The sequence below is a fragment of the Hirundo rustica genome, chromosome 6 (assembly GCF_015227805.2).
Source record: "Hirundo rustica isolate bHirRus1 chromosome 6, bHirRus1.pri.v3, whole genome shotgun sequence".
Lineage (NCBI taxonomy): Eukaryota > Metazoa > Chordata > Aves > Passeriformes > Hirundinidae > Hirundo > Hirundo rustica.
In genome coordinates, this window is record NC_053455.1 from 30,471,301 (window position 1) to 30,497,840 (window position 26,540).

Sequence of the window (26,540 nt, forward strand, 5' to 3'; positions counted from 1 at the left end):
ACCTAAAAGACACGTATCAATATAATGAAGCTTTTTAGTTTCTTTCTTTTCTGGAAAGTTAGGGCATGGTTCACTGTTTTGGTTAAGACTTCCGCCTCTGTGTGATGGATAAATGAAGTGAATAGCACAAGAACTAACTCAGAGTGTCTCCCAGAATCTGAACTATCTCACTGGTTATCCTGATCTCTGAACCAAACCAACAGAAAATCAGGGAAAACCTGAATAAAATCTGAAAATTTTCAAATTCTACTTCATCAGGGACTTTCATTAAAAGCTGTTAACTGATACACAACAAACTAAATGCAGAGGTTCCTCTCTGGGTTTGAATTTTGAGTCCTGGGCTATCTGCTGCTGTTATGGAGTGATTATAGCCTGGTTAGCCTTCATCCCTGCCTCTGTTGTCATCTGAGCTGTTCTTGGTCTGTGTTGAAGATGGAAATGAGAAAGAATGCTCCAGGTCTCTCTGTGTATGGTTTAGGGCACAATTTTCCAGGCAGTGTGCAATGCAAGCATGAATCACAACTCCCTTTAAGAGACGGCTGTATTCAGTTCTCTGGCTCTTTTCATCTGACTGAACAGGCTGCAGATTTTTGTTTTTAATCTAAGCAATAACCAATTTACTCCAGAGATGAGTATTTGCTGACTGTTGCTGTTGTTCTTATGCTCAGAATTGCAAACCCCTTGGAAAACAAGGCCAGCTCGTGCATGTGTGTACAAACCTGGTTTCAAATCTGGCTTGGATTCTCTTTTCCAGCTCAGCAAGTGACTGACATGTTCACTGTAGCATAGCTTCCTCCCGAGACAAGCCGGGGGCTGTGCCCAAGTGCTGTGAGGCGTTCACTGCGAGTTCAGTCACACACTGGAGGCAGATTCTACCGCACCCTGGAGACAGGGGTGAGATGGGGACAAGTACAGCCATGATTCAGAGCTGCCTTGCACTTTGGTCATACTAGTAGGTCATATCAGTATTGTATCAAGAGAACCAAGATGCAAATCAGACCCCGCTCCAATAACACCCTGGTGTGATTGAAATTATTTGAAAGAAAGTACTAAATCAGGATAGCTTCTGTTCAGTTCAAATTCAGGTATGGCTGAGGCTGTTGCAGTTCAGTCCATACTAGCTCATTCAAAGGAACTAATACTGAAAAACACACTATTTAAGTACAGAAAGGTCTGTGTCATGGTCATAATCTTGCAACACCTGGCATCAGCCAGAGGAACACTTTTGCTCCTCTCTTCTGTATATCTGGAGGAGCCTCCTTATCACTTGTGCTTTCAGAGCTGTTGTGAAGCCTGTCTCTCTGCTCTTGGAGTTGGGCAGGATGGGTTGCAGGGGCTGAAATTCTGTGCTGCAAACAAGAGTGCTTGGGGGACAGGGCAGGCTTGTGATCTGAGAGTGCTCTGTGTGTGTGAGGTGGTCAAGTCTCAGAACATTAACAAGCAGTCAATCAAGGAGAGGGTTTTTTTCTTGCTTGTTTGATTATTTGTTGTTTGGATCCAACATAACCTTTAATACGGAAGAAGAAAAAGCTATAGCTGCAAGTGGTTTTCGGTGTAACTTCCTTGTTCGAAATACAAAGCCTGACGCAGATGAGGCTCTGCAGATAGCTCTGATTTTGATAACCAGCAAGAGTTTTTCTAATTTAAAAAGTCTGCCTTCTCTTCCTATTAGCCACTTCTCTAAGCAAAGCAGCTGGCACAACCTGGGCATGTTTTATTGTTGCTGTGAGACAATAGCTCAGCCTGAGGGAAGAAGACAACCTACTTACCATATCATCTGGGAGTTGTTTCAGTAGGACTTGAGAAACAAGTGCTCCTCTGAAGCTCACTGAGACTATCTGAGGAGTTAACCCATGAGTGCCCCTTCAGTCAGTTTGCAGACAATACCAAGTTGGACAGGAATGTTGATCTGCTTGAGGGTAGGAAGGTTCTGTAGAGGGATCTGGACAGGCTGGATCAATGGGCTGTGGCAAATCATATGAGCTGCAGTAAGGTGAAACGCCAGGTCCTGCACTTGGGTCACAACAGCCCCAGGCAGTGCTTTAAGCTGGGGGAAGAGTGGCTGGAAAGCTGCCCGGCAGGAAAGGACCTGGGGGTGCTGGTGACAGCAGCTGAACATGAGCCAGCGTGCGCCCAGGTGGCCAAGAAGGCCAGTGGCATCCTGGCCTGGATCAGCAAGAGCATGGCCAGCAGGACAGGGCAGTGATTGTCCCCCGGTACTCGGCACTGGTGAGGCCACACCGCAAATCCTGTGTCCTGTTCTGGGCCCACCAGTGCAAGCAGGACATTGAGGGGCTGGAGCAGGTCCAGAGAAGGGCAACAGAGCTGGGGAAGGGTGTGGAGAGTAAGTTCTGTGAGGAGCAGCTGAGGGAGCTGGGGGTGTTCAGCCTCGAGAAAACGAGGCTCAGGGAGCAATCAGGGAAGACCTGATCGCTCTTTACAACCCCAGGACAGGAGGCTGTAGTGAGGTGAGTTGGTCTCTCCTGCCAGGCAACAACGGGATGGAAATGACCTCAAATTGTGTAAAGGGAGATTCAGAATAGATATTAGGAAAAATATCCTCCCAGAAAGGATTGTCAAGCATTGGAGCAGACTATACAAGGAAGTGGTGGAGTTACCATCCTTGGAAGTATTTAAAAAAGGAGGGGATATGGCATTGAGGACATGGTTTAGTGGTGAACATGGTGATGGTGCTAGGTTGATGGCTGGATTTGATGATCTTAGAGGTATTTTCCAACCTTAAAGATTCTATGATTCTGTGAGGTGTGGGAGATTCAGGAACTGAACGGGGGCTTTTGTTCTACGGTGTCAGGTGTGACCTCCCCCAGTCAGAGTAGGGATATTCCTGCTGCAGGTAACTGGGCAACAGAGAACTGTGGGGAGGGGCAGCAGAAGGCAAAGGCACCTAAATACCGTTCATGGTGTTCAACCCAGGGTTCAATGCTAATGTACTGTCCCAACTGGCAGAGACTGAGAGCTACCTGACCCTAAAAACAAGAGTTTGCATAATTCAAGTGAAGAAGTAAATGGAGGTTACACAAGGTCTGCAGAGAGTGGTGAGAGTATTGTTGCCCTCCTGCAACAATACATCATTTGGGATAAAAAAAAATCACAAAGAACAAGAACCATTACAGCCTTTTCTGGAGGGAAATGGAACTGCTGTACTGCTAGAGGCAAGCATTTTTGGGGACAGGGTTTAAGATATCAAGATTAGCCATACATTAAGTCAGGCTTGGGACTGTGGCTTTCATATCAAAGCTACTGTGTTTTTTCACAGTAGCAGTGTTTGCAGAAAACATTCTCAGGTGATTTACAGAGCTACTGCAGTCATCATAAATACATAAGCAAGTAGTGCAAGCACAGTATGTGGAGTGTGCCAGACCTCTGGTTGCCTGACAGCAGAGGGGCTCTTACTCATCCCATGGGAGCTCACTGACACCAGACACAGGGAAGGCACAGCTTATTCTGGTTCCACAAGAAGCTGCTACCAGACCCAGAAGAGAGTTTTAGTTTAATGAACCTGTCATGTCCTTGTACAGGAACAAGTGAACAACACTCATTTTCCTCGCAGAGGTAGATTAGAACCAGAGTTTAGTTGCTCTGTGTTACTAGAAGATGTATCTTCATTGCACAGCAGCTGTAAGTGAACTGTAAATAAACCAGGCATGGGCAGTTTCCTCATGCCTGAAAACATCATTTCTGTAGCAGTGCAGCTCTGCAGCTGACCTAATAAACACTGATGCCGAGCAGGGCTAATTATCTCCACTGCAGCATCGCCCTGGCGTGGCTGTACAGCTTCCCGCTCCGGAATTAGCTTAGCTGGGACTTGTTTGGGTGTCTGCACTGTCCTTCACGGTGTGGTGGAAACAGGCCCTGCGCAGTGCTTGGCTGAGGAGCATCACACGCATGCACTGGACTGCAGTGTTTCTCTGCTCTAAATGTAACGGGGGAATGCTGGGCTCCAGACACTGGAGTCACTTAACAGCTCCTCTTGGGAATTTCTCTGGCCTATAGGGGCAACAATCCTCCACCTCTATGATCTCTTTGCCTAAAACCAGACTCATAATAAGTAGGGGTGCTGAGAGGTGATGTTACAAGGTATGTAGAAAATAATTGGGGATTCTCTTAAAGAAGATTTTGAAGATCAAATAAGGAAAGTGAATTGGTAAAACTGACTCACTGTCAGGTATTAGGTGAGAAAATAGGTAAATAATCATGCATCCTGTGGCAGCTGGGTTTATGCAGGTTCAGGTCCAGTTGTATCTTAATACAGGTTAGTACCTTAGGTGGAAAGGGTTAGATGAGCGTTTTTCGGAGAGCTAATCCAATCCAGCTGAATAAACACAGTGCCCGCTTCTTGGTCTGTAAGAGACTCAATTTGTTTGTCTCAAGGTAATTTCAAAATCACTCTTCTCCTTAAGACGAGCTGGGGAGACGAGGGATATACCCTAGACCAAGATCATGTGTTTCTCTTCCGCTAATGCTTCCCAATGTGGCTTTTCTCTTACTGTAGTACTGGATAAACGAATACACCTCCACCTTGGGCATTGGTGTCTTCCACTCCGGCATCGAGATCTACGGCAGAGGTATGAAGTACTTCCCTTTTATTACCTGTAGAACATGGGAACAACTGTATGGCTAGTCTGATATGGAAAAGCACCCCAAACTTACAGCTTTTGGCAAGGAATGTTTTGAGGAATAAAAACTGAAAAACTCAGCCAGTTCTCTTTTCAGAGCCCATTGTGGAGTCTAGGAGGAACTCGTGCCGTTCTGTTATGAACCATGCAGTCCTTCTTATTCAGCCTGTGACTGCAGCCTGTACAGCTTGTGCAGGTGTGCAGCAGGATGGCAGATAGGAGGAGCAAGGCTGGAAAGCCATTCTGTAGTGAAGGAGAGGGACAGAGAATGGGAGAAATGAGGGAGGGGGAAGAGAGGTGGTTTAGTGGCTGTCTTAAGGCCTGAAGATGCATTTGTGCTCATTCCCTGTTGGAAAAAAATATTTTTTTCCAGCAGTTCTTTTTGAATGTGTATGGTCTAGAAATCATAGGATCTGAGTTTCCAGATATTTGAAACTGTTGATTTGAAGTAGAAAAGTTACAAAGAAAGGCAAATGTCATGTACCACTTTTGAAATTGGATGGGGCACAAGCTGATTAGAGCCACCCATTTCAAAATTCAAGGGATCTGGAAAACATCTCTAGTGTGAGGAAGGATGAACTAGCATCACAGACTCTGTTTCCTTTTTCAGCATTAAATGGGAATGACTTGGCTACTCACTCATGGTATTTTTAGGTAGTGCCATGCAGTAGCCAGAACCCCTGTGGTGCTATTTCCCTGTGAGATGGCCTGTGTGACACCGTGAGGATCACAGGCCATGTTTCACAGGCCATGCAGGGTGGCCCGTGTGACATGGAGGGACTCCCTGGCCTGACCTGTGTGCTGAGGCAGCAGAGTAAAATCAGCCTGGCTTCCTCCAAAGACTTCCCACTCACTGCCTGTAAATCCCTCTGGAAGATTTGATACTCTAGAAACGGCTTCTTCCAGCTCAGTAGCACCACTGGCAGCGTCTCATAGTTTATCCAGATGCCCTCAATGCAGAACTTTCCACTGAGAGAAAGATACCTGGATGGGGACAGTGACAGACTTGAAGAGTTTTCCTGGTGCTGTGGGAAGGCAGTAGTGCTAGCATGGAGGGAGGCTGTGAGGGCATCCTCAGTCCAAGAGGTAACCAGGCAGCGAAAACAGCTTTCAGAATCTGGCTGGAACAGATTTTGGCAACAGCCCAGCCCCTGTGCTAATGTTGAGCCATGCAGACAGCTGCCATAGACGTTCTCCTGACATGGCATTCATGCAATTACTCACAGTCTGTTTCTTTCCTCGTCAGAGTTTGCCTATGGAGGGCATCCCTACCCTTTCAGTGGGATTTTCGAGATCACACCTGGCAGTGCGGTAGAACTTGGCGAGACCTTTAAATTCAAGTAAGGGCCCTTTTCTACATCTTCCCCTCTGCCCCTGGTAGCCATTGGTGTAAGGGGAGCAGGGAAGTTCTGTCCTCTGGATCCTCCTTTCACTCTCCTCATAAGTGCCCTCACTGCCATCCTTTACATGATCCTGATTCAAAGGCAGCCCTGCAGGGATTTTGGAGGTGTGTGTAAAGAGTGTGTAAAGCAAACACAGAACAGTGATGAACTGCGTTTGTCAGGGATTAAGAGCACACTTCCAAAAAAATGATTGCAGTCCTCTTTTCCCATTTTGTTCATCTTCTGTGCTCCCAGTTTTGCCTGTTACACAGAGAAAATGCACAGGGGAAAAAGATAAGCCTTCTCCTTTTATGAGTACCCCCTATCTGTGGGTACTGCACAGAGTACCTGAAGTCATCGCGTGTGCTTATTGCTGCTCTGTTACAAGGCACAGACTGGCTGCTAGAGTTGTCTGAGAGGATGCTGCATCCTTGTGTTGTTCAAGATGCTCAGACTGTGGGACAGTGGGTCAAGGAAATGTCTGTGGCAGGGGGGCTTGACCTTGCCAGACCACCAGTTTATGTTGAGGGCCATTGTAGAGCAAGTGCTACTGAGTGAATATCGGGAGAAGCAGTAGGTTTCTGCATAAAGCTTTCAGTCTGCTCCTTCCTGGCCCAGGGGACCATCTTGATTGTGGAAAAAAACATCTCCTCCCTTGTAATAGGAATTTCTCTTCTGGGATGATGGGCAGAGTAGGAACAGATGCCCAGAGCTGAGACTTCCCTGGTGGTGAGCAAGAAGATCTCAGGGCTGTTGCCTTGTGATAACTTGCGTTGTGGAAAAGCTGTGGATATTACTGTGCCACTCTGTTAGTGAGAGTCTCTGACAGCCTCAGATATGCATGACCGGAACATTTTAAGCCTGTCCTTCTTGCCAACATCTGATCATTTCCTTCTCCCTTGGTATGTATCACACTCTTCACTGTATCTTTCTGTTTTTCCTGTTGGATGTTTTGTTTTTAACTAGAGAATCCATTGCCTTGGGCACTACAGACTTCACAGAGGAGGACGTGGATAAGATTATGGAAGAGCTGGGCAAGGAATACAAAGGAAATGCATACCACTTGATGCACAAGAACTGTAATCACTTTTCTTCTGCTCTGGCTGAGGTGGGCACAAACGGCGGTTATTTATTTGTTTTTTACTCCTTCAGCTGTGTAGGAATGTTCACAGAAAGGGACCTGGGGTCAGCACACCTGCCAGGTCAGAACCCATAGCCAAATATTCTCTCTGCCCTTAATACTTTTTAAGCCCTTTGCAGTTGAAAGGGGTGGGATCAGGAGGTAGACATGTGGCAGGTTTATTTTTTAGACATGTTTGGTCTAAAGTGTGTGGGAAAATAGGAGTGCTTGTAATTTGGTTCACTGAAGAGGGACTGAGCAGGAATTGAAAGGATAGACCTGCTTAGCATGCATATAAGCATCATTTTTATAACAAACATAAATAACAGTGTATGATCTGCAAAGGCATAAACATGGTTTATCAGTGTTCTGGGAACAAATCTGCACAATTCAGAGAGTGGGTGTTCTTTATTTAATCTGCACCATCCAAACCTATTAAAAAAGAATTGATTTTCTTATAGACATCTTCAGTGCTTATTCACTTCCATGTTCTCAAAACCACTGTGAGTTTTGAGAAATTATTATAACAGAGCTGTTACTTCTATTCAAAGACAACTGAAGCTCAGAGAAACACAAATTTTATTTCATCTATCTGCTGGTTTGGGGTATCTGATTTTTGATTCCCAAAGATGTGATTATTTTGGGGGAAAGTTGCCTTCCTCCTCAACTCCCAGATGAGCTGGTTAAAGTGTGTTTCAATTAAGGTATGAATATTCAGCATTTGTGTAAATCTGATTTCCAGATCTTAACCCAGTGCCATAAGAAGATGGGAAAAGCACAAAATGGAAGTGACCTTCCTTAAAAATTCTTTCCATACTTGCTCTATAGCAAATTCAAGGAGAGAATATAATTTGTCATGATAGGGTAGGATTGTTGTAACAGTGAAACTTTAATTTCTGCCTCTGGAATCCCCATCCTAATTAATTGCACATCTCTTGCCTTTCTTCGTCGTATGGGGCAAGGGTCCTATGCCAATAACCTCTTTTGTCACAAGTGTCTGTTCATCCCCTAACAAGCCCATCACTGATCCCAAGTGAGATGTGTGGAGAAAGTACTGTGTGATTTTGTAAGAAAATACCGAGTGAGTCTGAGAACCAGCAATTGATTTACAAGGGACCTCCTTAGGCTCTTACGAACACCAACTCCTTTGGTTCCATCCTTATTGATTATATATAGACTCCTTCCTGCAAATATTAGCAAATTAAAACAAACAGGAAGGAATTGAATTTGTACAGAGAATGAAGTTCCAAGCAGTACAGTGAGCAAATCAATGTAAGCCACACTACTAATCCGGAATCAAATATCAAATTACTAAAACAGAGAATAAGAACTTTAAAAATTATGAAGGCAACTCAGGAGAAATCTGTGGGATTATTAGGAAAAGATCAACAAAATCCTTTACCTGCAGCAGTGAAATAAAGTCACTGCTTACTATGTACTTTGGAAAGTAAAATGTCTGTCTTGTCTCTAAGCTATAAACTCCAAGCCATTCTCCCTTGATTCTACTGCTACACATCAGTGTATCCTTCACTGTCCCTTCCTTGTCCAGCTTTCCTAACACAAGTCAACTAAGAGATCTTATAGAAAAACTAGTGATGTGTTTTAAATTTGGTTTTCAATATGCTTTCCCTGGGCGTCTTTATAGGAGTGGAGTTTAGGGTTAAGCTTTCCTGCAAGAGCTTTCTTGGTGGATTCAGAGTGCTCATTCATCGCCCCATAACCTGTCTAGATTGTAAAGCAAAAGCCTGAATGGCTGATTCTGACACTTCTGCTCCTAGGAGCGGAATTTTCTCGAGATTTATGTCAGTTTAAATAAGCCCTTCATGGGCAAGCAGGATTTTTTGTTGCTGTTGCTCTTCACATATACCTGTGTTTATCAACCCTCCCTAATGCATAACAAATGCAAACCCGGAGAAGCTGGACAGCAGGCCCAGGAGCAGAATGTCCTGGATGGTCTCTAGCATGGGGATACAGAAAAGGGAGCTGAAATTCTTATAAAAAGAGCTGGTGGTATGACACTAAGCAAAAGTCCTAGCCATTCAATAAGTCTCAGTCAGAAACGTGAGGAATATGTGTGGCTGCCTTACAATAGGTAAGTACAGTCATTTTGGCAATTTGGAGCTGGGTGAGAAGTGGCATAGCTTATCTTGGGATACTTCTGACCTTTGGAGGAAGTCTACTTGTAATCTATTGAGACAGAACTGAAAGCAGAACTGGAAGTTTCTGTTCTCAACATCTGAATGCTTTCTTTGCTTCCCAGCCTAAGTCGGTAAAGTAAAGATTTTTTTCTCTTCCTGTTGTTCCCATTAAAACTAAACAAACCCCAAATCACCCCAATGGGAAGCTACAATCCCTTCCATGTAGAGCTACAAGATGCATCCTCACAGTGCACAGAACGTGCTGGCTACATGATGACTGGCTCACAAGGCTGTGCAGATATGTGTCACCATATAGCCAGAAAACAGAAATTATATTTGCATCCAAAACTCAATTCTGAGATATGTCTCTTTAGTATTGGTACTGCTCTTTTCTTCAGACTCGTCATCTGTGAGGGAATAATAATAACAATGACAACAAAAATATTTAGCATCTATTATGGCGTATTCATGTTATGTGACAGTTAAAGACAATAATTTGGAAAAATTATCCAAAGAATTAAAAGAAAAGGTGTAGAAATTTTGCTCAACAGAATGAAGCACTGGAACTGGGGTTTCATTACAGGCACCAAAAAAACAAAACAAAACAAAAGAGCCAAGGATTTTGTGTGCAAATTCTTGATCTCTCTGTTGCTGTAGCCCATCTGAAAGGTAATGCTATAGGTATCACAATGCCCTTTCAGCCCAACATGAAAGAGGGAATGCCCAGCTCTGCTCTCAACAGTCCTTTAGGCTTTTCTGCTTAAAGGCACAAACCATTGTGCACATTAAGGAGATGGTTGTTCTGAGCATTCTGCATAATGCCAGGCAGGTCACATCCCTGTGCTGTGCCAAAGTATCCCACTCCTTGCATACTGGGTTATTTGCTTCCTTAAAAAGGGCTCTGAAATCTTTTGATGACAGCTCTCTCACCTGCCAGTGTTAGTTATCTGGTTTTTAGCTTGTATTACTCTGTTTCAGCATGCAGAACCAGAGACAGAACTTTACAGCAGAGTGGTGATGTCTGAGTTAATGTGTGTTAGTGGCCTGCCTGTCTGGCAGGCCTTGAGGTTTGGTTGTAGGCCCTGTGCTAGGGAGCTGTATTCAGGCACCCTAATTTCCTCTGCTGGATGTGGGCTTGCTAATTAGTCTCCGTGCAGATGTTGTCCCTGTGGCAGGGCCATGGGCTGGGAGGATAATGCCATCTGGTCATATAGACTGAGGGTAAATGTAGCCACGTGTGCTGCTGGCTGGGGTCACAGTTCTGCAGAGGGAAGGGAAAGAAGATGTAAGATTGGCTCTCCTTCCTGGATCAGCTTCCTCAGGATCATGCTGTGCGACAACAGCCACATATCCAGTTGCCAGGAATTGTAGAACAGTTTCCTCATCCTCAGAAGGACTGCTGAAACCAGGCTTTATTTTCAGATTTCTTTTTTGTTTTCTTTTCTTTTACTTGCGTTCTCTCAACAAATAGAACATCCATTCAGAAATCTTCTATCTACAGCTGTTTAGGAAACAGTTTTTCTGTCAAATTCCCATTTAATATGATCATGCCTTGGGTCCTACCATGATAACTGGTAACAGTCTTTAAGATTTACATGCAGGCTGATGCTGATGGTTAGGGGTATGACCTGTGACTGTGACTCTGCCATTTGGCCATGCACCTTGAAGAATCCCTGGACTACAGAAGTCCAGCATGGGCAGCTAAGCTGTACTTAAACCACTGAGCATGCCTTTGATCTACTATCCACCTCTGAAAAAACTCACCTTGCAGTACAGTTGCAGCCTCATTGTATGCTGCTGTGGCATTGAGCCTCTCCCTGAATCCATGCACCTCTTCTGAGTCTTCTGAACTTCCTGCCCACATCACTTGTAAGCTGCAAGGGGCTTTCTTTGTTATTCTCTCATTGCCACTTAGCTCTGAAGTTTCCTTATTCTCTACTGCATGCTGTCAAGCATATTTAACTTCCTCAAGACTTAGATCTCTCCCTGCTCTGCCAGTTCTCTATAGACTTTTAATGAGCAGCTATTGGAATAAAGAGGCATGGCTTGGTCTACTCACAAAGCAGCTCCTCTGGAAAGAAAACAAAGAATGCTGCAGCAGTTCAGACTTCACCTCTAATGCCATTTCATGGCAGCTTTCTCAGTAAATGAACATGCTGCATGATCAGGAGTCTCTTCTGGTGGATTCTTCGTCACCAGGGACTTCGGGTTATTCAAGAAGTGAAGAACTACCAGAAAGCCTAAGTGTCTGCACAGCATTTTAATTAATTTTGAAGGAAGTTCTGACGTAAAGCAGGGCAGAATTTCCTGATGGAAAATCATAAGAAAGAAATCTGATGCACTCCTTGTGCATTTGCCCAGCTCCAATTTAAAGTCACTCTATACACACCACTTTATACCCCTTTGCAGCCTCCCTTTACCCTCACCATCTACGTCTGTGTGGAAATGGGAGAGGACCTTGATTCAAGCAGTCAAAATCTAGTCAGGGTTGCTTCAATCACTTGGTTCCTGCAACATGTCATGATACCTGTATTTATAAACCTCTTAAGCAAATGATTTGTGGGTTAAAATGAAGACATCCATCAACTGGGATTAGCAACTTGCCTGCAAGAAGCTCACTCCTTTTCATGTTGTTCGTGTTGAGAGTCCCCAAAACAAAGTAGTACCGTGCTCTGTAGAAAGTCTCCAAGAGGATGGGCAATCCCTCTGGGGGACTTATGCCTACAATTTATGCAAAGAAAAATCAGTGAAGTCATCATCATCAGATCCCAAAGTTCCTGTCCTGTTCTGAGTTTATGTACCATTCTGTGCTTCAGTACTCCAGTGGGGTTTCATTCTGATGAAGTTATGCACATGTGGGGAATTCAGTTAGGACTATGTCAAGATTGGAAAAAGCGCTTCTGTTTGATCATCTGTTTCAAGTTACTTTGCTCCTAACAATCCCCTGCAATCCTCCCCAATGTATACTTACAGCAATACGTTCAAAGGGCCCTTCAAGTAATTGCAAAATATTTATCTTCTTTACGAGTTGTCCTGGCTGATGAAAAAGGCTATTTAAACTCTGCCAGATGGAAAAAAATGACTGGTTTTGAACATTAGTAAAACATTTTAAAACAAACAAAATAAAAAAGGCTAAAATAATTAGTTCTTTCCGTAATGTTGAATTTCCTGATTCTTTTAGGGCACGGAGATGTGAGATAGAAAAAGGACAGAAGTTACAAATTTCTCTAAAGAAGACATAAAAGCAGGGAAAAGCCAAACTCAAAGAAAGTCCTGTACTGTAAGTCCCCTGCAAGCACCTGAAGGTCTTAGGTCCTATCCTTGCCACTGCTTTGCAGAAGCACTGGTCACTGCAGCAATGGGCCACACGAAAGGTGAGGTGCCAAGAAAGACCTGCAGTTACACACTTTGTCACCAAGTCTGTTCTTTGGGTATAAGTAAGGGTAGGAGCATGCAGACACAGGGAATTGTGAAATTGCTGTCAGAAGGCTCTTTTCAGTGCAAGAGCATGGCTCATGATTTCCCTGCAAGCCTACAATAGAATTTGGACTTGTGGAAGGCAGATCCTAAGTGGGGCAAAAGCATACTTGGCACAGCTTGTACTTCCAAACATATGTAAAGGTGAAATGTTGACTGACATGGTTTGAGTTTGGGCATATAAGAACAGGAGCCCTTTGGATGGGTGGGCATATGCTGAGTGTACAGTGCCTGAGGACAGCTTCTGCACAGGAGATAGCAGCAACTAGAGGATCAGAGGGAGGATTAAGGTTTACTGCTTTGAGGTTCTTCTCCAGTCTGGTGATATTCCTCAGTGCTGAGTGTAAGGATCACACATGTCACTGGATCTTAAGGACTCTGAAAAAGCTTTTGCTTCTTAGCTCATTCACAAACAGCAGACAACTCATTTGACTTCTCACCAGCAATTTTCTATGCTTCTGAAGTTTTCTAAATAAGCTGTGGAGCTGTGTTCTTACCAGAGTGATGACAGTTGCTACAACACATCTCAGAAAAGGACAAACTGCTTTAGGAAGGGAGAAAAACACCTCTGAATCAGCACCATAACTGGAAGATAAGTGAAATGACTCAAGGAATCCACTCCTCCTCCTTTCATTAATGTGATTACTACCAAGCAACTATCCCTATTTAAGGAAACCCTCCAGCACCTTGCTACAGGACATAGAGCACATAATTTCAAAGCAGCGTGGCTTCTGAGCATCAGGGAAGGCTGCCCCTTTTAATCCCCAAAAGCCTTACCTAGTGGTAAAGCAATGAAGTCAGTGGGTCTTATGGGGCCTTTTGTTAACATATGAAGTTGATGCTCATTATAATTAGGAAATTAATTGAGAGGCAGCTGGAGCTTTACCTGAGGATGGGAGTGGCAAAAGATTTTATTCTTGTATCACATCTTCCTTCATCTTCTTGAAAGAGGAATGATCTGTTTTCGGTTTGTATGAGTAATTTATCTTAAGTACTGGGAAAGATCAAGACCCCCTGTATACCCTGAGAAATGCCTGGATGGTCTAGTATGAATTCCCTCAGAGTTTATGAAAGCACAATCCCACTACATCACTGAGGGGTGATGAAGCACAGTCAAAAAATCCTATTCGCTTCACAAATGATCTGTCTTTCTCTTATACCCAGAGAAATGCATTAAAAAAGATCAGACCCAATTGTGAAGTTAGTACCCAAATTTGATCATTCTTCAGAATGCCTTTTAAGGTCATTTGGATTTCAGGAATTAAAAACTCTTTGGGAAAACAGAATGGTATTTCATTATCCAGCATCCTTTTGTACCTGTTGATCCTTTTCACCACTTTACTGCTTTAAATAGTAAATGTGTCCTTATTGCTCAGCATTTCTTGATCCAAATGAGTGGATCTAAAGGACAGGGCTCAAAGATGCCACCTGGAAAATGGTTAAAATTTTAACTAATTATTAGAGTTGAACTAGGATTTTTGGAGCAAAGCAGATATTCAAAAGCAGAGCCTTTTAGAAGGATCTGATAATTTTAATAAAACTATTGCTAGGATGTTTTGTGGGTTCAAACAGAACTTCTAGCTGATGAAACATTACCCATTCACAAGTAACTGAAAGAGAGAAGATTGCTGAGGTGCAGGAGAAAAAGCTGGACTAAGGATTTATTTACCTTTTTGTCCTACATTTCAGGAAAAGTTCTCCTGAATATCAGCCACTAGATGTTTTGAAGCAGGGAATCCCCCAGCCTCTCCTGTGGGAACTGTCCTACCTTAACTATTTACATGAACAGAGAAATAACACATTTCAGCAGGAGAAGAGAGAGGCCTAAATCAGAATTTTGTCCTTGTTGTTTTAGAAGCTCATTTTGAAGTTGAAGAACTTTCAGAAGTTTCTAGAAAGAGAAAATTATTTTGGAGAGCTGGTGATCTTGTGCTTGGGCTGAAGTGGCCTTGGAAAATACATCTGGAGATTGATAAAGTGAGCTGGGCCTATTCTTTGTTGACAAAGGAGGGAAAGAGAATCTTCTATGCATTTGAGGTGGCTGAGATCAGCCTTGCAAAATTCTTTAGCATCCTAGATGAGGATCCCTGGATCCTAGAAGGCAGGGATTATGAACCCTGTCCCAATCAAATAGTTTGCAGCTAGAGTCCTGGAGCTGCAGCACTGCAATGCTCAGCCTGGGAAGTAAATAGCTTGCAGTCTCCTGAAGTCACCAGGACTCTCTCAAATCAGCCTAAAGGGATATACCCTGAAGATTAACAGAAGGAGTCTGCACAGTGGATCCTGATGGTTACTGAGGACTGCAGCAGGCATCTAGCATACCCATAACTGATGCTGACACTTTAGGGATATTATTAAACCTGCATGCCAGATGGAAATGCGTGGTAAAGCCACACACCTGAAACTCCTTGAGAGGCAGGGGATGATCCTGGTGCAACCAAGTTTGCTTGCAGGCAGATCATTGGGTTTGGGATGGTTGCTAGGGGCTCTTTACCCCTTCCTTAGTATTATAGGTAGAGACCTGTCCTATTGATAATAGCAGAGGGAGACACTGTCGTTGCCTATTAGTGTGATAGCAGGAAATATGCATCTCTTGTGACTGCAGTGCAGCAGAGATATCTCTGTGATTGGCTACGCAGCTTGGTCTGGTAGCTTGGTACTTCCCTGATGGTGTGGCTGTCCCAGCTGTCCTTTGTCAATGTGGCTGGAGTTTTGGTAGAAGAGAGGGATTGTATTTTACTTGTGGAGAGTGTGGAGCTGTGCTGAAGTGACAGGAGATGGTAGTCAGTACATATTATTTTCTCTCTGAATATTCACCCATCCTTTTTCAGCCACAACAGAACTGACAGCACATAACAAACCTACGTCAAAATCCTGCTTTCTTCAGAGAAGCTTGACTTTCAGCAAATTCTCTGAAACAAGGCAGGTTTGCTGAATCAAGGATCAAATGAGGGCAGTTTTTAAATCATCAGTAAATAATTCAAGACTAAAGCTTTCCAGGTCCATCCCCAGGTACATGTGATTCTTATCATCAAGTTGTTAAAATCTAGGAAGCTCTCCTTAGTGTGAAAGCTATCACAGAGAAAGGATTAAACACCAGAGAAAGGAGGTTCAGGTGGCATTTGAGTCAGAGTCAAAAAAAAGTAGCAAAAGCTTTTATAAACCAATCTTTAGCAAATCCTAAGTAGACAAATAATGCTGATGTCTTCCTTAGTCAACAATTGCTTTTCAGTTGCCTCTGTTGCAGAGGAGGTAGGTGTTTTGCTGAGTGAAAACCTGTGTGTTCTCTGTTAATGGCGGGGAGACAATGCTCCCAACAGACATAAAAGGCAGAAGAAAATGAAGAAACAAACAAACAAGCAGCCACAGGACATGAAAGAACATTAGGAAAGCTTTATTTCCTGGTGCCTGAGTCAGTCCTCAGTGAAGCTGATGGAAAGACTTGCTTCATTGCAGCAGCCTTTGAACGTTGTTAGCTCTGTGGAGAACAGGCTGTGTTTGTTTTCTGGTTTTTAGCTGCCACATGTGTTTAAAATAACCTTATTTATAAAGATGCCCTGCACCCATAGATTTCTTCTCATGGCTTCAGATGGATGCAATTTTTCATCTTGCTTCTGCCTGTATGCAGGCACAGTTTTGCCTGCATGTGGTTAATAGATTGCTGTATTGCATTCCTGATGTGGTATCTCTGCAGTGGTAGAACAACATTTCTAGGTGTATGTTGTGCATAACTTGAAATTTATGAAGTCTTTGGGAATTCCTTAGAATGAAGGCTTCTAAAAATTTTATTTTTTTCTCCACTGTTAACCTCTCTAGCCCTGCTATCCTGAATAGCCAAACAAAAATTATTACTGGGATAACTTTTTATATGCACTTTTCAGCTCTCAGTCCATCTTCTTTCCCCATTTATCTATTTGTGCAGGAGAATAATATGAGCTGGCAGGTAATTTGAAACAGAAATCAGCCCCCCTAAATGGCAAGATTTTAGCACATCATTTCAATTTTTGAAAAATTTTGTCACAATATATCACAATATATACCTCTGCACCTATTTTAGGTTTTCCCTATAATGTGATCTGTATAGAAAAAAAAAAAAAAAAAAAAATAATTTAAAGAGTGAAGATATTATAAGAGTAAAAAAAAAAAAATCTTGAACTCTCTGGGGCTGGTGTAAAAGTGGTGGGTTTATCCACCTATTTTATTTTATCTGCTTTTTTGCATCTGTCTTACCAAACTGAAACCTCTTCTTCCTTATCTGTTAGAAATGAGCATAATACCTTGGAGCTAAGTTAGCTCACATTGTCTGGGGAGCTCATTCCTAGTCATACCCTCATGGAGCCTTTGAGTCTGTGTGCGTGCAAATGCCTGAGAACAGTGCCTCCTTTCCATGAATGAAGATGGCAAAAAATCCCCCTGTCCTTTTCACCACTGCCTGATGATACATGAAAAGCGTGAGGAGTGTAATGAACTGTTTGAATATGTTGAAAGGCTTTTGAGAATGGAACCTATTGCTTAGAACTCCTGCAAACACTGTCATACAGAGCATCTCTCTCCATTTCTCTGAGTTCCTGTATTCTCCCCTCCCACCGTATCTCCATCTTCTCACTAATGTTAGGAAACAAGCCTTGAGACTGAAACAGAAGATTTTTCTGATTAGGAAATATTTTTCTATGCAAGAAAAACAGACACTCTTAATGTCTGTCCCTCTATGCATATGGGTTATCCTGGTCATGCTCAGCATGTCCACAATACAAAAGAATGACCTTGTTAAGCAACAGCTGTTCTCAGCCACTGGTCTTGACACAGCATCTGCTAGGAGAAGGCAATTCCTTTTCATGTCATCATGATAATAGGAATGAATTGCAGTTGCTCATTCATTTGGTGGGAGATTCTTTATTTTAAATGCCATTAACAAGCCCAGACTCAATTATACTCAGTTTTCCCCAAATAGTCATTCAGTATGAGGCCACTTGCTACCTACCCTATCACCCTGCAGCTGTTGGCTGTACTTACAAGTGCTCATTACAAAGACCTTCATGCTCAAGAGGGCACTGCCATGCTCCAGTGTTGGTACATGGCTAATCAGTGATGCCACTCAGAATTCAACTCTGAATGTGGTTCAACAAGATGTCACAATTGCAGCCACTGTGTCTCTCCACTGGTGGCCTGGTCAGTGAAGCTGAAACAGTGCTGTGAGTGCTGAGGTGCCATGAGCCAGCTGTCTCATTTGACCCAGAACTACCTACCCCATCATCTGTGCACACAGACTGCTGCAAAAAGGCAACTTTGCCCTTCTACCACATGTCCGCAGAGGTGACCGACATGCTTTCAAGTAGCCTGGGGAAGGGAGGGAGGAGCAAGGGGAGCAAGACAGTGGGTATTGGTCCCTCCTTTCAATGCTTTCCTTTTTTCCTCACTCCTGGCTAGTCTCAGATAGAGGGTGCAGATGATACCCCTGCTTTACAACACGGTCCTGGAGAAGACCTGTAGGAGTTGCAATGCCCTGCCCAGTGCAGAACAAAAAAGGATTGCACAGGAGAATGGGGGCATTTCATGCAGTTGCTTAAAATAATTTAAAATTCCTTTGACTTAGCTGCTGCTTTCCTGCCTTTGACTCAGATTGCTACCTCCCAGAGCACAGCTTCATTACTGAGCTCATTTATTCTCATCTACCGTTTCTCATATATACCCTTTCCTCTCTGAGTCACAGGCCATTCCTGGCTCTGCTGAACGTGTGCTGCAGGCAGCTTCACAGCCCAGTGACACTTCATCTAGTCTGCTGATTCCCACAGGCTACTTAAACTCCCCAGAGTAGAAACTGTAATTTTTGCACAGTGACTATGCTATAAATCTGTTTCAAGCAATTGATCCTATCATGCCAACTCCAAGGTGAGACTGTACCTTCAGAAGCGTTGTAAAGGTGGTTATGTCCACTCTCTCTCAGAAATGTTATTTCCAGTGTGCACCCTATGTGCAGCAGGTGATTGGAGTGCAGAGCTATAGGTACGTTCCTTGTTGATGCACTCAAATTCCCTTAGCTCTGCTAGCACTGGGCAGTTATGCTGCCAGGTTAGTTTTTGTGAGGTGGCAAAAAAGGTGTCCCTGTGCATTGGGTTACTGGTTTATTCTGGATTTGTCATACATAGATGGAATTGCCATTTTCTCTTTCTACACAGGTGTTTTGGCTGCTCTAGCATAGCCTGCAGGCCTCGCCTGGGCAGATGTGCTGGTTTGTACCTAATGGCCTTAATCCGAAATTCTGATGAGGATAATCTATGCTGGACTGTGTAGGCCTTGCAGGAGCCATTCTATGCAAATACTGTAATGATTCCCCTGGAGTTCTAAAGCCTTTGCTCTTGTATAGACTCCTCAGGTGCCAATAAAACCCCTGTGCATTCTCTAAGAGACACCGAGGGGAATTCTGTACAGTAGTTCAAATGGATACATGTCCCATGTGGATGCCACCTCATCTTTAGCAAAGCTGCTAAGTGGAAGAGGCAGTGGGTGCTTCAGCAGATGTTCAGCATTAAACTCTCCAAGCCTCAGTTTGAATATAAGAATTGAAATAATTGGCTTGTATTGTTTGAGCAATGCTCTGTTGCCTCTGTTCATCTTGATTTTCATGGACTGGAGCACTACATGGTGCCACTGAGAGGGCTCAGAAAAAATATTCTCAGTGCCTTGAATTATACTTCTATGCATGGCTTGAAGTATAATTCAAGCTTCAGTCATCCAGTCCAGTTGCATCATCCAGCACAGCACAGAACCTGTTACATTTGAGAGCTTTCTCTTAGGATCTACAACTGATCAGCTCTTCTCTATATTTTGAAAGGGGCTCAGCCTGTTAGACTGTCTCAGATAATGTCTAGCACATGCCCATAGAACAAAAACCCTTTCAAAATGCAGCACATGGATAACATTGTCTTCTAGAAGGCAGGGGACTCAGCATCTTCCATTGCTGGATGGCATTTCAGCCCATGTTGCCCAGTTGCTAGGCTGTTCCCCTGCCCACCACAAAGCTTTACAGGGAAGTGTTAAAGCCTTGCCCAGCAGAGACAGGTAGCTCCTAGGACACTTAGGGAAGGGGAGAGAGTGCAGGGCAGTTTGTACATTTTATCCAGTGACTGTTTAAGTGATACAGCTTAAAATGCTTGGAGGATATTTTCATATCCCGAATTAGTTGTTTCTTGATGAATTGAAATGCTGGTGTGGATTTGACATTGCCTAGAAAAAGCACCCAAACCGTCCCATTTGGCTTCAGCCATGGATGGTTCTTTCCACTGACTCTGCAGGTGCCAGCCGGGTCACTCACAGTTCCTACAGAGTCCCCAGAAGAAGCTGCAGCTCTGGGAGGGTTGGCTTTCTGTCAGCAGGTGCTGCTCAGTGGAAGCTGCAAGTACGTGCAGCCTTTGCCCAAGTGCCTGAAGCGAGACCTGTGCTCTCAGGCAATCAGAATTTGTGCTTGCTGCAATTTCTGACCTGTAACAGTTTATTATTTATTTACATCTCCTGTCAGAGTTAGTACATGACCTAGCACAGAGAAGTTCATCTCCTTCAACAGAGAAAACCCCACTTCCTTGACAAGGAAGAAAAAAACCCATGTGAAATCTTGAACTCTAAAAACATCTGAAAAAGGGTTCTGCTGATGGAAACAATGGGTGGTAACAGCATTCACTGAATTTATTGTTCTAGTGAGTGGTTTTCAGTGGAGAATTTCTCACAAGAGCTGCAGTAGGTAGATTTTTCTGTGACTTCATATGCAATTAGAAAACACCCACTTCATCTTGCTTGTGCTGTTTTATTTAAACTTAGTTGGCTTAATCCCATGGCAGCCAGGCTCATTTGATGTTTCTCCATTAGCTAAGCACTGCTGGATGCTCCAGCACAATATGCTTTATGGCAAGGAGTGAAAAACACAGAAGCAGATTGTAGTGTTGGTAGCATTCCCTGCCATTGCCCTTTTGCTCTTACTGAACATTGTGTTCTGCTGTGGAATAGTAATGAGGCTATACTGACAAGAGGTAATGTGACAAGCAAGACTGAGGTAAGGGAAACCATTTTGACTTCATCATTATTCTTGAGCCCCACAAACCGCCCTTTGTTGCTTGGTGGCCCAATGCCCACACATCTTCATTCTTTTTCTGGCTCTTCCTTGCCTTATTGATTCATTCTGGGTGAAGAAGCTCCTATTAAAAAAAAAAAGGCAAACATCTCAGAATTGTTTCCACATTGGGAAATGCTATTTCAGTTGCTAGGGGATCTTCTTAGAAAATAAACCCAACTCTTAAAAACAGTATTTCCATTTCAGGCCATCTTACCGTATGGTGTTCTGTTGTTTCAGCTAATTTTCCAAAGAATCATACCCTGGTTTAGTTGTTCTATCTAATAATATCTGGGAGGAAGTCTTTATGAAAACTTTAAACTGCTTAAGAACTAAACTCACATGCATGCATACATCATAAGGAGCCTAATCTGAGTCATCTTCTATGGCAATATGTTGCCTAAGTTCTTGAAGAGGAAGAAATAGGAATGCTACAAAATCTGAGAGAAATTGTAGTGCAATTTGTAAATTTGGCTCAGGTCAAAGTAGTGTAGTGTAGTGTAGGTCAAAATGTTTGAGTAGAACACACAAAATACAGTCTTAAACTTCAACAGTATTCTTGTGAAAATTGTCTGATATGTCTGGTGAGAGAAACAAATGGATCAGCAAATTTTCTATGAATGAGTCTCAAGCATATGTGGAGAGGTTATCCACTTACAGGCTCAGGCAATAGCTCTAGCAATGGAAATCAGGGAATCTGGATGGAGATAAAAAAATGTTAATAAAGTATTTGTCCCCAGATTAAAAATTTCAAAAATAGATTAATTTAGCTGTGTCTAAGGTTAAGTGGAATGCAGAATTGGTAAGAACTGAAATAGAAGTCCTCGGAGTATATTAGGTAAAGAACAGTCTATGCTTGCAAGTAATTTTAGCAGCTAAATGGCTCTGCTCATTCTCTGATACCTAATGATAATGTCTCCAATTTCACACATTGATTTTTAAACAATGCGTGTCAAAATAAAGTGAGTTCTGTAGTCAAATTAGCAGAGTCACAGGTTTGCTGCCTTCTCCACACCTCATTGGAAATGCCACACTGTTGGAGCAAGTTAATTCCCTTATGCTCAAGGTGACTGTTGGAGTGGGACATGGAGCGTTCTGCCCATGCCATATGCAGGAAGGACCAGCTGCTCGTCAGCTGCAACAGCTGTAACACAGCACAGCCCATCCTCTAGAAAAGGTTCCATTCTCCCTGAAAAATTCTTGAAACCTCTAAGCCCTACATTACCTTGCCAGTAAGAGACTTCTCACCAGATCATCTTCCTAGTGGACTCCAGACAAACACCCTTTGAGTTTTTGCAGTACTTAGTATTAAATTAAGTGTGGTTTTAGTCAGAAAGAGGGTGGGAGGAAGGGTAGAGGAATTTAGAATTGGCAGAAGGTGGAGTATGGACAACCCTGAAACCACTAATTCATGTAAATTGTGGGAGAAGGTCTGTGGGGTGGAGTTTCCTCTCCGTCTCTCTTGCTCCATGGGAAACAACACAGGGAGGGAAGGAGAATTCAGGTATTATGACTCCTAAACCTGCTAAAGACTTTAGGCTCTAGTATACCAGTCTAGGTCCCTATACCCAGGCAGTAAATTTACTAAAGATGGGCTCTTCAGGCATGCCTGCTGATCAGTTCCCCATGTCTCTTCTGTGCCTGGTAAGGAATATAGTAAAATGTAAAGGGAAACATACTTTATGTGGTCTAAGCCAGATACAGCTTTTAAAATCTGGCACCTGTATGTCTGTGTGGTTAAATGCTACAGAAGAAAGGGTCTGCACTATAAATTAAGTTGTTTCATTGTGCTGAATTTGATATGATCTTGGAAAACAGTATCTGCGCTAACACAGTGTAATCCAAATCAGTTCCAGGAGCATCTATGATGGATGCTTCTCAGAGATACTTATGACCTAGGTTGGAGTGGTTGTTTTGTTGCTTTTTTCCTCATATTGGGAAATGCCATATGAGGAGAAATTAGAGAGTGGTATGGTAGGATAAGGAAAAGACCCCCAGATACTGTAATTTGACTGAACCACTGTGTCAGCCCAAGGAAGAAAAGGGAGCAACAATAACAACTTCTCAGGCATCTCCATCTACCTAGTCACACTCAGCTTCTGGGCGTCTCAAGGTTTGGCCAGCAACAGCTTAAATATTTTTCCAGACTTTCTGAGCTACTTGCTAAAGGAATGTCATTGTCTTGGTTGAGAAGCCCCGGCAGGCCTGCTCTTTTACCCATGGACTGCCTGGAGAACAGAGTCACCAGAGGCATTGAGGGCCATGGACTCTTTTTCCCGGTGTCTGTTATGATGCTGACAAGGCCTGTGGCTGGCGGGGGTCCCTGTGCATGTTGGGCAGTTGTGTGGATGTTGGCAGTTACAGCTGTTTCTGACTGCAGGAGATGCTCCTTTCTGTTCTCAGCAACAGGGAATTGGCCCTGTTGAGGTGGTGGTGCAGATGGGGTTGACACTGCCTCTACACTTGTTTTGGTACTATTAACCATGCTTCTTTTCGGTTTACTCCACAGATATTATGTGGGAAAGAGATCCCCCGCTGGGTGAACCGCCTGGCCTACTTCAGTTCGTGCATCCCCTTCCTCCAGAGCTGCCTCCCCAAGGAATGGCTGACCCCAGCAGCCCTGCAGAGCCACATCAGCCTTGGCCTCCACAAGGAGGAACAAGGGGACACAACGGATGAGGAGTCCCCCTCCACCTCTGCAGCCCCCTCAGCCTCAGGCACATCGCGAACCTGTAGACATACACGGGTCTAAACTGCCCAGGCTGCCCCCAAATAACATCCCTGCTCTCTTGCTCTATTTATTTCTCACACCCTTCCGCACACACTGGTTTCTCTTTCCAACAGACAACACAGGGGAGGGAAGACCCTTTCTGCTTCAGTCCCTTTTCCAAGGACTGCCACTACAGTTGCTTGGCAAAACGACTGTGAAGCCCAACACAGAACTGAGGATTGTGGTGACTAAACTGTATTTTCCTCCAGGGGCCTCCATGATCCTTGATCTACAGAGAACTGCTGACTCTCTCAGGCATGAGAGCATGTGTATGGGCAGAGTGCACATACTGTGATGTTCCTTCTCTGGAACTGTTTTATCTTTTTATCTCTCCCTGTACCCATTTAAGCCCAGCACTCTCTTCTCTGTTTTGGCTGGGTTTTCCCTTCCCCAATGACAATTCACCTGTCCACAACCAGTGAAGGAACCAGAGCCAGAACTCAACCTTCTCATCTTTTAGACCAGCAACAAATTCCACTCAGATCCATCCCTTTTGTAATTATCAGGTTTCTAACTCATGTGAAGGACAAATGAAAGGTGCTCCTGTTCTACAACCACCTGTTTTCAGTACTCAAATTTAAGAGCTTGAACGACTGTCCTGCTCTTGAAAATAATAACAAAGAACCTAGAAAATGAATGTGTTACTGTGGCTTTTCTTTGGGGTCAAAAAGAGAATGAGGTTGTGGTAATTAGAGGCAGCTACTAAGTAGATGCAGAGATGACTTGACCATATTGGTGCTTTTTGGCACAGACCCCTCTCAGTTTTCCTAATCCTAGGCAGTGTTTCTGGTTTCCTTTTTTCCCCCAGATTTCCTGGGGAATCTCTCTCGTAGCTGACATTTGCTGGCTGTATTTGGGGAAATGGCCTTCCTGAGAACAAGGAAGAGGAGAGTGAATCTGTTTGGAAGGTCAGTATTTCCTTCAGATTCTCCTCCTGCACTCACAGACATGAAACATGGCTTCAGAGCCATCCTTCCCTGGACTATTTTTGAGCCAACCCAAGAAGGTAAAAACAAATGGTGAACCCAAAGAATGTCAACCGGTTCCTTTCTCCTCCCTTTTTGGAGGTGGAGGGGGAAACTTAGGGCCACATCTGGAAAGCACAGATGACCCTTCCAATGCATGGGCCACCATGGTGCCTTCCACTGTGTGCACTATTTCAGTGAAATGAGAAATGGGCACAGCTGGCTCACTGGCCTCTCCAAGCTGGCTCCTGACAAGAATCTGGTCCTTGGATGTATTTATGCTAATTCTGACAGCTGATGAGAAAGCACAGAATGAGGAAAGGACAAGTACACTAACTCTTCCACTCAATTACCTCACTAGGAATTCTAGTCAGAAAGTGTAGGAAAGAATCAACGGGGAGATCCAGGCCCCGTCTCTCCCTTGCAACTTCTCTTGGCTACACAAAGAAGGATGAAAAAGGAACAGGCAGTGTGTTGAGAGGGAGTTGCCATTTCAGAAATGGTGTTCTCAACTGCTCTCAACAGCTACTGCCAAGTCAGGACTTCCACCCTGCGCCCAGAGAGAGCTACAAGCTCTTAAGATGGTGGTGGTTTCCTTTTTGGTCGCAAATGCATGCTAAGTCGAACCAGCTGTTTCTTTAGCTCAGGTATACAGGAGTGTGTGCTTTCAGGGCTGAAGGTCTCAGCTATGATGTACATCATATCTGCACAGACAATGTTTAAAGGTTTGTTGTATGTGCATGCCCTTGGTGGAGCAGGAGGCTCTGGAGAGATCTGCTGGATGGAAATGTAACCCACAGGATGGCCTTGCTCCACTGCCTCCTGAAGTGATGCGTGTTTAGGCAACAAAACCTTACAACATGCCTCTTATTTTCACCCTCTGTACAAACTGCTGCAAGTTCTGTACTGAACTAAAGTCATGCTCCTTATTAACCTTGGCTACCTACAGCCAGTGCTGCATTGTGAGCAATTCTGCAGCTCCCAGTAACCAGTCCAATACTAATCTTGATTAGTATGGCTTGCCCAGGGATGTTTAATAAGATTTCCATCATGATCTCCATGCCACTGCCCAGAAACCGTATTGCACAATGTACTGTTCCACTCTGTATTCCCCTGCAGTCGTGGTGATTGCAGCCTAAACCATTGCAGCATTGCAAGCTTCATTTGTCTGAAGTTCCCAGGGTTTCTGCCAACAGCCAGCAGCACATTATGTGCAATGAATTTTAAAGGTCCTTCTCAGGGGGAAAGTGAGAAGAGGCTTTCCCAGAGCATTTGTCTAGGCCAGGGAAACTGCAGTCAGAAACACCTCATTCCCTTTGTTGTGACAAAAGCCAGACAGCCATCACCTCGTGTTTCTGCTCTACGCCTGACCTTCAGATGAAGCATCATATATACATCTAGGATATGGGCTCCAGAGTCACATCTCACACAGAATACCCTCTCACAGTACTTCACAAAGTAAAAAATGCTTAACTGGCTGTATGGTAACCTGGACAAGGAAACAACATTTAGCCTACTTGGGAACATAAATATGTGCTTGAAGCACTGGGGACAACATTTGGGGCAAGCTGTGAATGTCATAAAACCCCCAGATGTTTGTTTACCCACTTTTATGTTTGTCTATCTGTTTAAGACCGTAGGGGTCACATCAAAGAGGCATCAAACCTCTGCTGTAAATCAAACCCAGAATATATTCCAATCTCCCAAACTGTTTCACCCTACCCCCCTCTGTGACTGATCAAACCAATAATGAAAAGAACAAAGTGACACTGTGGAAATAAAATATTTATTGATGATGGCTTTACCTCTGTAATTTAACATCATTTTAGATTATTAAACATTAAGACATTTTAAAATCCTAATTTACTGTTCATCTCTGGCACAGTGTGTTTGTCTTAGGCATTTTCATGATCCTTCCAATTATTACAAAATTGTTGTTGTTATTATATA

The 26,540-nt window shown here is 43.6% G+C and overlaps 1 protein-coding gene across 2 annotated transcripts in view; it reads left to right on the plus strand.

Moving 5' to 3' along the window:
- The window catches only part of LOC120753840 (deubiquitinase DESI2-like), an 87,973-nt gene that overhangs the window by 29,011 nt on the left and 32,422 nt on the right, over window positions 1–26,540 (plus strand). The window contains exons 2-5 of one of the 2 annotated variants that reach the window (XM_040066571.2): window positions 4,514–4,586; window positions 5,884–5,977; window positions 6,986–7,127; window positions 23,365–24,533. In XM_040066571.2, the coding sequence (XP_039922505.1) occupies window positions 4,514–4,586; window positions 5,884–5,977; window positions 6,986–7,127; window positions 23,365–23,607 (552 nt within the window). In that variant the 3' untranslated portion in view covers window positions 23,608–24,533. The remainder of the gene's footprint in view (window positions 1–4,513; window positions 4,587–5,883; window positions 5,978–6,985; window positions 7,128–23,364; window positions 24,534–26,540) is intronic. The other variant, XM_040066573.2, reaches the window with a different exon arrangement.